The sequence below is a fragment of the Phocoena phocoena genome, chromosome 9, assembly GCF_963924675.1.
Source record: "Phocoena phocoena chromosome 9, mPhoPho1.1, whole genome shotgun sequence".
In the NCBI taxonomy this organism is placed as follows: domain Eukaryota; kingdom Metazoa; phylum Chordata; class Mammalia; order Artiodactyla; family Phocoenidae; genus Phocoena; species Phocoena phocoena.
In genome coordinates this window covers 49460707-49476725 of record NC_089227.1, presented here as the reverse complement: position 1 = coordinate 49476725, position 16019 = coordinate 49460707, and the positions used below count along the sequence as shown (strand labels likewise).

The 16019-nt window shown below is 36.4% G+C and overlaps 1 protein-coding gene across 2 annotated transcripts in view; it reads right to left on the bottom strand.

Annotated features, from left to right (window-relative positions):
• The window catches only part of HEPACAM2 (HEPACAM family member 2), a 40968-nt gene that overhangs the window by 11517 nt on the left and 13432 nt on the right, over nucleotides 1-16019 (bottom strand). For both annotated transcript variants that reach the window (XM_065884104.1, XM_065884103.1), the window contains exon 4: nucleotides 6677-6973. In XM_065884104.1, coding sequence (XP_065740176.1) covers nucleotides 6677-6973 — 297 coding nt within the window. The remainder of the gene's footprint in view (nucleotides 1-6676; nucleotides 6974-16019) is intronic.

Genomic DNA, 16019 nt, shown 5'->3' with positions numbered 1-16019 from the left:
TTTAAAAAAAAATGACCCTATATATAGGTGCATGCTTCTAAAGTATAAATTCAGAAGGACCCATACTCTGCTGTGGTTGTCAATAAGATAAAGGTAAATAGAATGGTCTCTTGAGACACAAGCAGTGATACAAAAGCAAAGTAATAAAGAAGAAAAAGTTGTTAAGAAATACTAAATAATAAAATGGCATGATTTAAGACACAGCATATGAGTTGGGCACCACTCTTATCAAGAGAATTCTCTTATTTCTTTATTTTAGATCCAATACTAAAATCAAAACTACACAATTTTCAGATATGCACAATTAAATGTATGTGCATTATATGTATATAAAACCAAATGTACATTTGTTTCCCATTTATTTGGTACAGATATATCATATCAGTAATAATGAAAATAATAAAGAAATTTAAAGTGTCATTTATAGGTACAGATAAAGAAACAGTTTCAGAGAAATGAAAATATTGGCCACAGTCAGTAAGTCCTAGAACTGGGACTGGAACATAGTTTTTTCCCTGACTGCAAATTTAATTTTTTGCTGTTGATCCATGGTCAAAGAATAGTTTTCTCCCAGGCTTTTCTTTTCTTTTTTAAAATAAATTTTTTTATTTATTTTTGGCTGCATTGGGTCTTTGTTGCGTGCAGGCTTTCTTTAGTTGTGGAGAGCAGGGGCTACTCTTCATTGCTATGCACGGGCTTCTCATTGTGGCGGCTTCTCTTGTTGTGGAGCACAGGCTCCAGGTGTGAGGGCTTCAGTAGTTGTAGCATGCGGGCTCAGTAGTTGTGGCTCGTGGGCTCTAGAGTGCAGGGTCAGTAGTTGTGGCACACGGGCTTCGTTGCTCCGTGGCATGTGGGATCCTCCCGGACCAGGGCTTGAATCTGTGTCCCCAGCATTGGCAGGCGGATACCTAACCACTGTGCCACCAGGGAAGCCCAAGAATGGTTTTCATAATTGGCAGGTAGCCCCCAATATATTCAGTTTTTCCTCTAACCTTTTCTAACACCAGATTTGATGTGCTCTGACTCTCATTTCTTGATAGCCAGACTGCCTTCACTAAGATTCAATATCCCTTAGTCCCTAAAAAAAAAAATTCAATGCTAATTTATTCTAGTCCAGTTTCAACAGTGAACTTTACAATGAAAAATATTTTACTGTAGTGTCAGCTATTTTTTCCCCCTTAAACCTGAAAATATGCTAATAAGTATTATTTCAGAGTATTTCTCATTCTTATGCTGAAGTTACACTATGGCATACATCAGCTCTTTGCCAGGCACTTCCAGGATTCTGAGGCCTTGTAATAGGTTTAACATACAATGACTGGATGTCTCATACTATATGAGATACATCTCCTCCCCTCTCTATTTTTACCTTTTTGTCCCTTTTATTTTGTGTTTCCTAAAATGACTGAATTTGTACATTCTGTCCTACAGAGGCTCCAACTCGTTCCCTTTACCATTATTTCTTTATTTCTTCAGACTCCTTCCATATTGCCCTCTTTCCTCTCTCTCCCTTGGCCTCTGTTAGCCCTCCATCAGAGAACCACCCTGAGGTGACCAGCACCTGTCAGCTTAAAACCCTGGCTATGGCAAAGGCCAAGTGTCCTTTCCCTGGAGAATGAAGAATAGAGATAGTCCTTTTCTCAGAAACAAATGATCTTCCCTGTTGGGCCCCCTTCTCTTCTAGAGCATCCCGGCTCTCTATGCTCAGCACTGCTTCTCTCTACCAGAACACACAAGATTTACCAGGTCCAGCATTTGAAATTCACAAAATAAAAATGCCAGATATCTCTGGGATCAAATCAAGGGGCACAGTTGCCGTTGTGTCAGCTCTAGGCAAGTATATTTTAGAGAGATGGATTTCTAAAACCCAACTTGAAAATAAGTCAGCAGGGAAATTCTGACCCTATTGCCACAAAGAATGTATAGGGATCCCAAGTGCAGTTCTGGATACTTGCAGGAGCCCCATTCTTCCTCCTTTCAGAGAGTTTTGTACTCTTTAGCACATAGCATGCCACTCTCCTCATTATTTAAACATGACTGACTCATTTACCAAAGCCCTAGTGCAAATGCTATTTGCCCCCTCCTTTGACAAACAAATAAAATGAAATAACATATTAAGTGCAAATATAGGCAAGAGGTGTGGTATCCATCGCAACCCTGCTGCTTGAGAGACTGCACCTAAAACAGGATAGCCGTATGTTCCAGTCAGCGTGTCTATTTCAAGATCAGAATGGAGTCCTGAGATCTCTCCCATCCAATCTGTTAGCTGATTACAGCCGCTGATTCATGTCCCTATGGAAATGAAGGTGCCCTACTGGGGAGGCATGCTATTTCCACACTCTACTATGGCCCCAACTGACAGACACCGTGGTTCTATGCTAGATGCTCATGGGATGTCACCTAACGTTTCAGGTTCTGGATGTCAGGGCTGCAGCTTATCTCAGTTGTTACATCCCATGGTCCAAGGTGAAATACACCTCCTGGAGATCTTAACCAGAAAAATTTCTAGGTAGTTAGAAGAAATCAGTAAATTTATCTTTCTGCCTAGGAGTAGTGTAATTTTCCCATTCTTTTCTTTATGAAAAATGTGCAATAGAAATAGATATGAAAAAATGATAGATTTTGCTGAATCATGTACAAAAATATTTCTACTATAGCTAAATCTCAAACTATGGCCATGTGGCTCTTGAGAACTCTAATAGTATATACGGTGGAATGTTTTCATTAAATGTGAACATTTGCATTCTGATCATAAACATTTTCATTTTATACATATTGCATGTCACAATAGTGATTTAGGCCCAGTTAAATTTTAAAGTAGGGACACTTGCATTCAAGGAAGTCTTTAATTAAAGTAATAAAATCATTCTTTTTCCAAAATATGAATGCTAATTTATTACATTAATTGCTATTCTTTCCTTGAAACTTATATGCTAGCTGTTACTTTTAGTTACAGATATTTCATAATTTCTCACTAGTATGAAAGTATACACATGTCTGGACAAACCAGAGTATCTTTGTATATAGCATGAAGTTAGTTAAGATGATAAGAAAATACACACTATCTTGTACATATATGTGACATATCTTGTATATATGTGACATATCTTTTAGATATTGATATTCTCAGTTAAGAACATCCAGGGAGACAGTTTATACAGTGGTTAAAAAAAGGGTTTTGAATTTAGATACTATTTTATTACCAACTAGCTGTGTGAATTTGCCTATTTCCCCTGTTTTCTTTAGGATATCTCTACTAAGATACAGAAAGGTCAACTGATATCTCAAATTAGATGTGAATCATAGCCCACAGAGCTGGAAGGCACCATCTGGTCTAGTCTTACACAGGCAGGAAAACATAGAGCTAATTGTCACATTCTCCAGTCTTCTTCTCCCCAACTGAAAGTCCCTAATAAAACTTTTGATTATTTCCAGACTTTGTTATTTTATTTCCATATTTGTGACCCTGGAGTCATCTTTGACTCCTTTTCCCTTTGCCTCCCACTTCTTATTGTTGAGACTTTTTGATTGGCCACATTCTTTGCCTCATTAAAAACAAATGTTCATCTATTCCTTATAACTGGACTCTGGTTATGCCAAACACAACTTGGTTTTGAAAATATCTCAGAGGCAGGTATCTTATCCCTCTAAATTATTTCAAAATTTCCACAGATATTAATATAGGTAGCTCATCAAAGTGGATGGTAAGTGCTCAATTGATAGTTACAAGAGATGTCCATTTTTTTCACTGTAGCTTGGTGTACCCTTAACCTGCATTGCAGAAATTAATTCATTTGGAAAGCTTTAAAAAAAATCAAATACTTAAAACACATCAATACTACTCATTTTCTTTGCTATTTGCCACTGTTTAAGATCTGTGGACATTTGGGGACTGGAAAACAGCTCTAAAAGCCACAAAGAGGTTATGAATGTTGACAACATTGAATCTTTCTGAAAAATAAGCACCTGCTCTTCTTATTTACAATAATAACAAATGTCTGGTCTTTGTACTGGTCAAACAGGTTTTTTAGATTTTACAAAAGGTAATTATTTGATATTAAGACTGTAGCTGTCTTTGGACCTTGGTAATAAGATCTTAATCAAATATTGGGGGCTTCTGATACTATGACAATATCTTGGCTAAATATTAATGGAGAAAGTTTAGGTAGTAAGAAAGGCTTCACTGCAGTATACACCTACATAGTATAGCCATGTTTTCACTTGCAGTGAGCATGAGGAGCAAGTCTATGAGAACATCCAGATTGCCACAAAGTTATTTTATATACTTAATTATGGTGTGTTTCAAAATTATGTTTCAGTTAACCACTGAGGTGAAAAGCTCATTAAATCATATTAAAAATTTAGTAAAATAGAAAGCAAAGAATGCTAGCTGTTTACATACATGCCTGCCATCCATATGAATTGTGAGCATCTTGTTAGCAGGAATTATTTTTTTTTAATGGCATTTTCAATGCTTACCTGAGTATTTGGCCCATAATAGGTGTTAAATAATGAATGAATGAGTGCCTGATTTATATAACCCTGAACACATACATGCTTTGGGGACCTATAAGGGAAATATGTTATTAACTACTGCCTAAGTGAAGCATAATTCAGGTAAAAATTCTAGAGCTGCATCATCCAATATGGTAGCCACTAGACATATGCAGCTATTTACATTTAAATTAAAGTTAATAGAGATAAAATGAAATAAAAGCTTCAGTTCCTCAGTGGCATAAACCATATTTTAAGTGCTCAAAAGTCAAATGAGGCTAGGGACTACCATACTGGATAGAGCAGACATCAAACATTTCCTTCATTGCAGAAAGTTCCACTGGATATCACTCTTCTAGAGAGTGTGGTATTTTCTTCATACGATAAAAAACAAAATCTCACCATGCCAATATGTAAATTCTAATGTACTGAAATGATTTTGCAAATATGAATACCCTTAACTTCATGGAGTCTTGGGAAGGCCCCACCTACCATATATTTATCAATCTGTAAATTTTTAATAGTCTTATCATTCTCAATGGCTCGTTAAGAGTTTTAAATTAAATTCAAAAGGCTATGGAGAAAAAAAAACCCACCTTAAACAAGTGGGTGTCACAGTTGTGCTTGCTAAATAATCAGATCCAAGATCCTAGCTGCCAGGTCCTGATCTGATAGGTCTGAGGTATCTTAATGAAAATACATTATTAGACCTCCCCAGGTGATTTTGATGCACATGGCCCAAAGGCCAAGTACTGCAAAATTTGGCCTAAGAATTCCAAGGATTATATTCTTGCTTTATATATTAAAGAAACATGTACTGACTCTGTCTATGTAACGGGCCCTATTCTAGGCAGCAGGGCTGTAAAGACAGAGAAAGAGAAGACACCAATGCAGAAGGTATTAATGAGCGGCGCCTTTTGCAAACTTGTTCCTCTACCAATCACAGAAACCCTGACCACCACTTCCTGTCCAAGCCTGTCCCCAGGTTGTCCCCAGGTGGAATCTGGCTTGTCTTCGTCTGCATGCAAAGAAGAGTCTAAGAAAGACTTGACAGTAGCAGTAGTAGCAGTAGAGGACAGAGTAAAAGAAGAAGAAGGTGGAAGCAGAGGAGAAAGCAGAAGGGGAGGAGGAAGAGGAGGAGGAGGGGAGAAAAAGGGAGAAGAAGGAAGAAGGAGAGAAGAGAATGGGCTTGAGAGATAGAAAGAAAGGAAACTCGATGACTGGATGTTAGGCAGGGCAATAAGCAAGAGAAAAAAGTCTGGGATGGGGTTTAGCTTTCTGGCTAAGGTTGGTAGATACTAGGACCATTCATTTAAACAGGGAATACAGAAAGAATGGCAATTTGGGGGAAAAGAAGATGCTTCATTTTTGATATATTGAAACAGTATGCTGCCTCTGGCACTTGGAAGTAGAGACATTTAGAAGGTAACTGGGAATACAGTTTTAGATCTTTAAAGATAAAGATTTGGGATGTACCAGTGTCACATGAAACCACGGGAGTGAATGAAATCATACAGAAGAATGAAATCATACTGTAGAGAGAAAAGAGAAGGCTCAGAAAGTTGGGAATTTGGTGGACATAAATATTTTAGGCAGTGATTCTTAACTACTTGGATTGATGACCTTTCTGAAAATCAGATGACTTCTAGAAAATGCCAAATTTCACAGACTTACAAAATTGTGTAGTTTCCAAGGTGTTGAGACCCCTATTGTGAACTCCCACAGATTTCAGATTTCAGGTTTTAAATGGTGAAAGAAGAAGGGAAGCCTGTGAAGGACAGTGAGAAGGGAGCCAGATAGGAAAACCAGATTTCATGGAGATGTATTCATCTGACCTAAAGCAACAGTAGATATAAAACTTTTAAATGAATAACCTCTTCTCTTATATTCCTGTTTGTAAAATCAGGAAAGCAAGAATATACATTTAGAAGTAATTTATTGAATTCCCTTTTTCTTTATAGCCCCTCAGAGCTAGCAATTGAATTCTCTCTCCATTATTCTTTGGGTTTTCTTTCTTTGACTCTTAGAAACCATGGCTTAGTTAACTCAGGAAAGAGTTTCTTAGAGTATATGAACAATCCCACAATGATATTCTCTTCCACACAGGTATAAAATAGGAGTAGAGGAAGGCTATCGTGCATTTGTGTTTCATTGGGATCCCTGCCTTTTACATCACACTCACCTACAGAAGTGATGATGATGGTGAAATGAGTTTCATCTCGCCTTCCAGTTACATTGTTGTAAGCACAGCACACATAGTCAGTTGTCTTCTGGGCTATTTTCTCAGATGCAACTTCCAAGCGAGGCCCGTGCTTAATGACATATGTGACATTGTCTGTCCTCCGGATCCAGGAGTAGGTGTTGGGAGGATAAGAATCAGCAGAACAATCAAACAAGATCGCTTCTCCAATATCCACAGTGAACACTTCCCCTACTTTTAGCCCTTTATCAGAATTAACTTGAAGTCCATAAGGTCCATCTACATTAATTGAAAAAAGAAATAAAGGGGTGACATAAATAATTACAACATAGTTTTTGAGTTTGGGAGAGCTTAGCAGCATTTTATTTTCCATGAAAGTCCTCATGTTAAATGTGGGCCAATAGATCTTCATTTAGACTCCCAGTAAATGATAAGGACCTAAAAGTGTTTTATTCTGGTATCCATGGAAATGGAAATAATTTGAGATGTAATTGAACTTATCTGAAATAGTGTAAGCCCTAAAACTTAGGATATAATTTTATAGACACTGTTATCATGATTGTGGTGCTAAGCTTTCGAGTCATGTATAGATAAATCTGCAATCTTGTTAGACAAATTCCATCTTTCTGAAACTGTAGTTGTACTTAAAAGCATTTAAAAAATAGATTATGGCCACTATTTTCTCTTTGACAACCTTTCTTTGAGTATTATCTACTTTTCTTCTAAGGGCTGGGACAGTTCATGCAAATATTTATGTTACACACTTTCACGTGGAACAAAAAGTTGTGTAAAAAGATATAGGAGTATTCCATATTTTCATGACATTTTAAGAGTTTAAAGAATTAAAAAAATTCCTCCCACAAGCTAAGCATAGATTCCATTTGGAAAAAATACATCTTCATTATCATCAACAAATATTCATTGATCATCAATAAACTACTTAATCATGGATATCCCCTGGTATTTTTCCTTACACTCCAATATTCCTGTAGCAGCTTGCTATTTCTATGGCACAAGATTGCCTGCAGATAAAGACACATTTCCCACTGATTTCTTCAGAGAACATATAAAAAGAGATTTAAAAAATATTCCCCAGCTAGATGGGTTTCTCTCATTCGTATATATCCTGGCTTATATTCTAAAAACTTTAAGGTTTAGGCATTATTGTGCTCATTTTTCAGCTGACGATAACCAATATTTGTTGGATATTCACCATCTGAAGACACTTTAAGTACTTATGCAGACAACCACATTTAATCTTTAAAGCAACCGCATAAGGTAAATGTTATTATTCCCATTATAACGTGAAGGAAGAGATATTTAAAAAATTAATTTTCCCATGGTCACATAGCTATTAAATGGCAGTTCTGGGACTATAAAATATATGTATTTAATTATTCATATTACCTCTCCAAAAAAACTGTTAAGTGGTATAAATTTTCTATATCAAAATAATTTCTGGTTTTCTAACTGTATTATTTGTTCTACAATAAATTACTGTCTAATTATACATTAATTCTGTACTCAGTTAATCAAGTAATCAATCAAAAAATACTTGTTTGAGAGATACTAAGTGTTACATAATATATTTAATATGTGAGAGATAAAAAATGTTTAAGAGAGATAAAAAATGTGTAAGACACAGTTCCTACTCTCAAGGAATTTATAAACTGGATAAGGCTATGGATGGATTGCTCATAAATAACCTAATCTCAAAGGTGCTGATTTAAAAAAAAGTAATGACTGTTCATCTCTCATTGTGTGGAATAATATAATGTAGTGATTAGACAGAAGGATAATGAGGTTAAATCCCGATTTTGTCAATGATTAGTAAAGTGTTCTTCAAAAGTCATTTAAACTTCTGGGGTCTCACTTTCCTCACCTTTACTATAAAAAGATTGATTAGATGACTGGTTGCCAATTGCGCTACCTTTGAAACACCATGATTCATGCCATGCTAAAGTTATTTTGGATACTGGCAAGCCAACCCCAAATTTGCAGATTCCCAGAATGGTTCTCCATTATGTCAGCATATTCTGACCAATCTACCATTGGGGAGACAAATTTCCCAAGATACAACAGAAACTGAAGGTGCAAAACAATAAATTATATTTAGCTAGAGGACATACACTTTACACATATTTACTTCCTAAAGACACAGAGGCATCTGAAGCAACCCTGTAGATTTATACTAATATGTATACATGAGATGATCCTGCTTTCAGAAAGCAAACATAGAAGTATCTTCAAATTCGAAGTAATCAGGAACTGGAGATGGAGCATTAAAGTGAAGAGAAATGAATGCCCCTTTCCTGTGACTGAACTAGATCCCTGTCATACTGTTTTCTCATTTCAGGCTGTGATACGGTCTCAGAGGAAAACCCCTGCTTTAGAACTGCGTGTTGTAAAATAAAACACTCTTATTCTGAATTCCATTGAATAATATTGTGTAATGGGAATGAAAAGTTGTTTTCACTCACTCAACCAAAATCAATATTGAGATGCTACTGTGTGTGCATGATACTGTTCTAGGCATTGTGAGGAGACCTGAGGTGTCGTATACCGGTTCCTGTTGCTATTATCTCAGACCCAGTGCAGCAGCAGGGTTCCCTCAAGTTGTCAGCATTGATAGAACATTAGGGAAGCAAAGGCCACCGACTGGTGGGCACTGGTTATGGTTCCCATAGTAGGAAACCAATGGGAGGAATCAACAGAGGTTTGGAGCAGCAAAAGCCCCGAGTCTGTCACAAAGGTTAAAGTCTGAGAGCAGAGAGGCAGGCTTGAAAAGGAAGAGAAGTGTGGTCATTCAGTATTTTCTGTCTTCCCACTTGTTTTCAGGGTTTATAGAATGCGAGTATAAAAACAAATTGTTTGACAATTTAACACACGTAAAAATGAGAAATACTGCTTTCAAAGTGTGCTGACATTACTCAAAACTTTTTGGGGAACTTCCCATTTGGAAATGCTTTAGGACCTTGCAACATAATGGAATAGTCTCAAAAGTAGTAATTCTTCCATTTTGGAGAGTGGGTTCCATTTGCAGAGAAAGTCCACAGTAATTTAGAGCCAAGGCTGGTGAATAAGGTTGATTATCTAATTTAATGATCACTCTAGTTTAAAATAAAACATGTTTTTAAAGAAAGGAATCTGATTGTCTTAGTTCCTCTTCCCTATACTCATGTTTATTTTGATTTTGCTACTTCCTCATTTATTGGGTTTCATGATTGGCATAATATTTTCTCTCCTGTCTGCTTAATTATATGCTATATGTGGCTCTTCAGAGTCAGCATCAAATACCTCAAACTCCCCCAGCCACCACACAAGCACCTCTTCCAGTTCCTGCAACCTAACACCTTGAAGAATTTAAGTTCCTTGCTTCTGACATGATTTCTTAAAATGTAGCATATTTTATCTGATTTTATAAGAAATACATGTTCACTGCAGAAAATCATAAAATTCCAGAGAAGGATGAAGATGAAAACTCACTTGTTTTCATCTCAGAGAATGAATATCCTTATTTCAGTATATGATCTTTAAGCCTTTTTTCTCTCCCTCTCCCTCTCTCTCTCTCTCTCTCTCTCTCTCTCTCTCTCTCACACACACACACACACACACACACACAGATTGATCTATCATCTATCTATTTATTATCTATCTATCATCTATCGTCTATCTGTCTATCACACTCTACCTACAGCTTACAATCTATTTTCTTCTTCCTATACTATGATGTTATTTCCTTCTCATTAGCACATCAGGCTGACCATCCTTTACTTTGAAGTGCAGCCTAGTATATTATTCATGGGAATGAGCAATCCAATTGAAGACATTTGGAGTGATTCAACCAGTGTGGCCTCTGACATTGAAGATGAAAGCAGAAGGATAATTCTATTTTGACTGTGGTTCAGTTTCTTGCCCTTGGCAGAGAACTCCCAATAGAAGTGAACCCTTTGCCTCAGGAATGGCTGTTTACTGAGTGACTTGTAAAATACATATCATCTGTTCTCTTTAACAATTTATGGCTGGGCAGGAACAGTACCTAAATTTCCATCATGATGCTGCTTGCCACCCTGCTTGGGAGCAGATGGTAAGTATTTACTGTGAATGACCTTTTTTTCTTTAATTTTTATCACTTAGAGCACTTCCCTGCAGCAGTGCCATATGTTGCACACAAAATGCATCAGTTACTGGGTTATTATTTACAACAGAGCTGGAAGGCATACACATTTCATGAACTGCAAGTAGCTACTAGCCTGAATTACTGGCTTGACATTGTATTCCACCAAGGCCAATACCAGGTTATGACATCGTAACCTCATAAATATCTAGTCACTCTTGATTTTGTTATACTTTTTCTGCCAAAATAAAAAATAATTCCTGCTTTCATGAAGGAAATTGTCATAGAAACAGCACCTTAAGAAAATAGAAGAGGTGATTCATGCTGAAATTCTCAATGATGATGTGGTCCTCTACAGGGGAATATTGGAATATAACATTTACTACATTACTGAGGAACTTTGCTAAAGGTCAGAAAAAACAAAAACAAAGCAAAACATAACAACGAAGGGCCAGAGCACTATAACTAAGAAGCTGTTATAATGGGAATTTAGCCTTCCTACAGCTTCATCAAGTAACACTGAAATCTGAAAGGGATATGAAGAAAGATAATCTGGTCCATTTTAGCCAAATTCAAGAAACCCCTATTGAATTCTTAATCTGTGTCAAGTATTGCCTTAGGGATACAAAGATGAATAACACGGAGCTCCTATTTTGGCCTGAGGTGCTTATGAGTGGAAGAGACTCAAGGAAACATAACGCAGTGAGTTCCAGGGGAGAGAGATGTGCGTGGGGTGCTGCAGGAGCACAGCAAACCTCTTAGTGACACTGAAGACCTGAGACCAGGTTGGGGGCAGGTGAGCCTTTCTGGAGAAGATGATATTGTGAAGGAAAAGGAGGGTATAACCAGGTGAAGAAAGGGAAGTGGGAACATCAACTAAGGCACATATTCTCAGTTTGCATGGAATAATAAAGATTGAAAGCATGTTGATGCTGTATCAATAGGGTAAATGACAGTTCTTCAGATTACATATTTTATTTAATTCTTGTAACCCCAAACCCAAACCAAAACCAACAAAACGAAAACAAACAACAAAATGGCTAAAACTGTGACAGTAAAAAAAAATAATGAATCTGGGTTGTGTTTCTGTATGTTACATGGGTAAAAACTGCTTAGCACAAACAAGACCATGATGTTTGATTTCTGAATCAAATCAAACCATAAGTGAATGAGTGAATAAATGAATTACTGAATAAGATCAATAAGATGAGATGTTGACCAAGTGAAGGTTCTTGCATTTGAATGCAAAAATAATCAAGAAAATAAATTATTAACATTCTATTCACAATTACCACAGAGTAAGAGTAAAAAATCTTAAATCATCTAGATAATTCATCTTTACAATGTGGAAATGGAACTCACATTGTAAAATTTTCCAAGTGTTCTTCTTTCTACTACCTGTCATTAGTCTTTACTCATGACAGGAGTTTCTCTGTGAGATTTCCATAGACTATGCCTAAAAGAGTGCAAAGAAGAAAGTTCAGTCTGTAAATAGAAGATATGTCCTGTAAAATCTGAACTGATTCAGATGGGGATATTCTAATTCTTTCAAATAACACAGGAAAGGAAAGAGGATTTAAGAGTTTAAAGCATAATATTTAACATTTACAGGTGTGATTATGGTTTTCCCCCCATTTTAATACTTTACACACTGTGTATCACCATATTCTGTGATAATTATAAGATGGCATGAACTTGCACATGTTGAAAGAAAGATCTTATTTTCACTTTGCCAGATAAAACTAAACTATATAGCAAAGCAAAAGTGTATTTCAAGATGCAAATGATACTTTCATGTACCTGTAATTGCTTATGCAATTTCCCCCAGGAATTTTTCATTTACATCTATGGCTAAAGTTTAAAGATAGGTAAATAGATGGTGAGATAAATAGATAATAAGAAGAATTCATGTAAAGAAAATATTTTCATGTAGAAAAATAAAATGTGGTAAATAATGGTAACGTCTGGGGAAGAAAGTTCTTTTCAAAGTATTCTTTCAGTTTTCTCTTTGCAGGTATCTTCTAAATTACCCAGGCTTTCCACAACTTCTTGCTGTCATGTTGCCAATTATGTAAGCATAGTTTGGGCTCCAAGGGAAAAAAAAATAAGAAAAAAAAAAGAGGAAAAGCAAAAGAGCGAACATTATTGAGTTTTTCCTATGTGCCACTTGCTGCCTTCTTTACACATAAAATCTCACTTAATCCTCCCCATCCCTCTAGAGATAGGTATTAGCCTTACACTGAGACAGTGTAGATAAGGAGATGAGGAAACTGACGTACAGGGTGACGATGGCAGTCTGAATGGACAGCTTAGGCTCATAACACCGTGCTATCCACTACACTCTCCAAAGGACACGATATTTACTAGAGTCCATGGTTGAAACAAAATAAAATCAGGTTTTCTTCAGTGGACAAAGAATGCTCCAACACAATCTTACTTCTGCTCTTACCACATTGAATGATGGTTCCTCTAAATTAATATTCAGTAGATGGTATCTGGCTGGTTTAATATCATGTTTTGCATTTTGTATGTTTTCTATGTGAATGTAAACCATTTAGATCAAATAATAAAGAACAATGTAAGGATGTGTCTATATAGCCCTAGATTTGATTCCATTTGTCTGCTCACATTTTCTTTCACTGTGTTCAAGTACCTTGAATGCTTAGGTCTGTGCTAGCTGGAGTTGAATGGAAGTTTTAATTCATGTCAGAATAATCTTATTCAGTCAAGAATATGCCTACATGTATAATAGATGGTGCCAAATCTAAATTTTTCACTCCAATTCAATGCTAGTCGTGCAGAGAGTCACAGTTTACTTCGTAAATTTCTCTGCCTTGTGCTTTAAGGCAGACAGAATATTTTCACAATATAACTAATGATTGTAATAAATCTTATATAAGTTGCTTCTAGTGAGTGTTTTGGTATATTTTGGTGAAAAACTGTAATTTCCTTCTTCTCTGGCAATCTTTAATATAATTTCCTCTGTTTCTGTTTCTCTGTTCATCTTTGAGACATTGAATTCTGAACTAGGTTGGACTAGCAGTTAATCCTTTTTGAGTTCCCCTACACCAAAGGTGAATTACACAATCAATGTATGAAGTTTTTTCTATTTCTGTGTGAACAATATTTTTCAGAAAAAAATGCTTTCATATTGCTCTTAGACATGTTTAATCGCTGTATGGAGTTCAAAATTGGTGACGTTTTTCTCTATATTATAGGTTAATAAAATATATCCTACCTTCCTTTTTCCCTTTCCTATAAACACTCTTTCTATAATTGCATGACATTTGTGATCCATTTTGAAAAATGTGATCTCTTGATAAACATTTCTTGATTTAGTCTAGAATATGTGTGTATTTATTTATAAAACATTCTGTAGTCTTTTAAAAAATTTGAACCTTTGCTTTAAAAATAATTTTCCTCATTGTTTACCAAGTAATGCCTGGCATTCAAAGTTCCCCCTAATCTGACTCAAATATACAGGTATCCTCTGATTTCAAAAACTTTGCATTACGCCACTTGGCTTTTATGAAAGACCTACATTAGTACCTGTTTTAGCTGACTGAAAGAAATCTGAAGAGGATTTTTGCTTTCACAAAAAAGATGAAAAGCAAAAAATAGCGTTCAGTGTTTGTTTTGCAGGAGCCGTTTTAGAGGCAGTGGGCACCCCAGCGGCGAAAGTGGCACCACCAAGCCCCTTCCCAGGGAACTACACTCAGTATCTCCGTATGAAGGCTCCATAGCTTTGAACTGCGTCTGTGAGCAACTGTGCTTTATTTTGATTTATTTTGTGCATCCATTAGCAAGACATGTCATAAGGCAACTGCTTATTCACTTTATACCATTTCGGTTTACACAAGGTTTCATAGGAACGCTCTACTTTCTGATGGAAGGGAGTGGGGAACCTCTATCTATTCCTCATTGTATCCTACACTCTAGCCAAACTGGACCATTTGCCAAATACTTTGACCTCTGCTTAGTGTCTGTGTCTGCTGTCCCTATTGTGTGAAATGTTTTTTACAGACATTGCCCCTTGCCCCATTCATACCCATTGTTCAAGGTCCATCTCAAATGTTACTTTCTATAATAAGCCTTCTCTCCAGCTAGAAGTAATGTTTTCATCTCTGAATTCCCATAGACTCATAATATTATAGTAATAATAATGGCCAACAGTTATATAGTATTTACTATGGGCCAATCACTGTTCTAAGCAATTTACGTAAAGTAACAGATTTAATCCAAACAATAACTCTGTGAAGTAGGTACTATCATTATCACCATTATATGGTTGAAGAAACTGAGGCACAAGAGAGGTAAGGCAGTAGAAGCAGGATTTCTGGCTCCCGAGTTCTGAAGCTATACTCCTTTGTATACATTCCTATGGTATCTAAGACATTCTCATACATTTCACTGTCACATTTTCTCACTTCTGCTAAAATATAGGATAGCTTCCAGTTTTAAGATTCAATGGCTCTATTTTTATCTTAATTTTGCTTAATTAAACAAATGTTATTGTATAACTGTGTCATACCACTGTACTCCACTTCCCAGAAGTTGCTTTTCCTGCCACAATTCTGTGGCTCGGTTTTATTGTTAAGCTTTATCTAGTTGAAAAAACCTACATATGCTTTTTTCCAAAGAGTTAATAACACACTTCCTCAAGAAGACTATCAATTTTCTATTGAAGAAAATAGAATACAGATGTATCAATAATACAAACAGTTTCCATTTACTGAATGCTTGCTTGGTGTCATCTACTGACTATTCTTCAGAGAGGATTGATTTCATTTAACGTGGTGAGGTAGTTTTAACCATCTCCATTTTACAGATGAGGCTCAGAAAAGTCAAGGGATTTCTTAAAGTCACATAGGTAGTGACAGAACCCATTTCCCACGTAGGTCTACTTCCTAAGCACCTAAACACTAGGTTTTAGGGCCTTTCTGAGCATTATGCAGATATATTTGATGAGTGAGTAGATACATTTACAAGGCTTAATTTTACCCTTGTGATTCAACCAGCTGAAACCTCCACCCTCATGCCACATAGTGAGAAGTTTTCCTTTGCCATGCCTTATTTATTTTGTTATATTGCTGTTGTGGCCATGCACTAAGCTATAATGGTAACTGATCAGATGATTTCCCAATGTGATAAGCCATTGGTTCAACTAGGGGAGATTTTGCACACACCAGTCCCTCTCCCCCACACTCA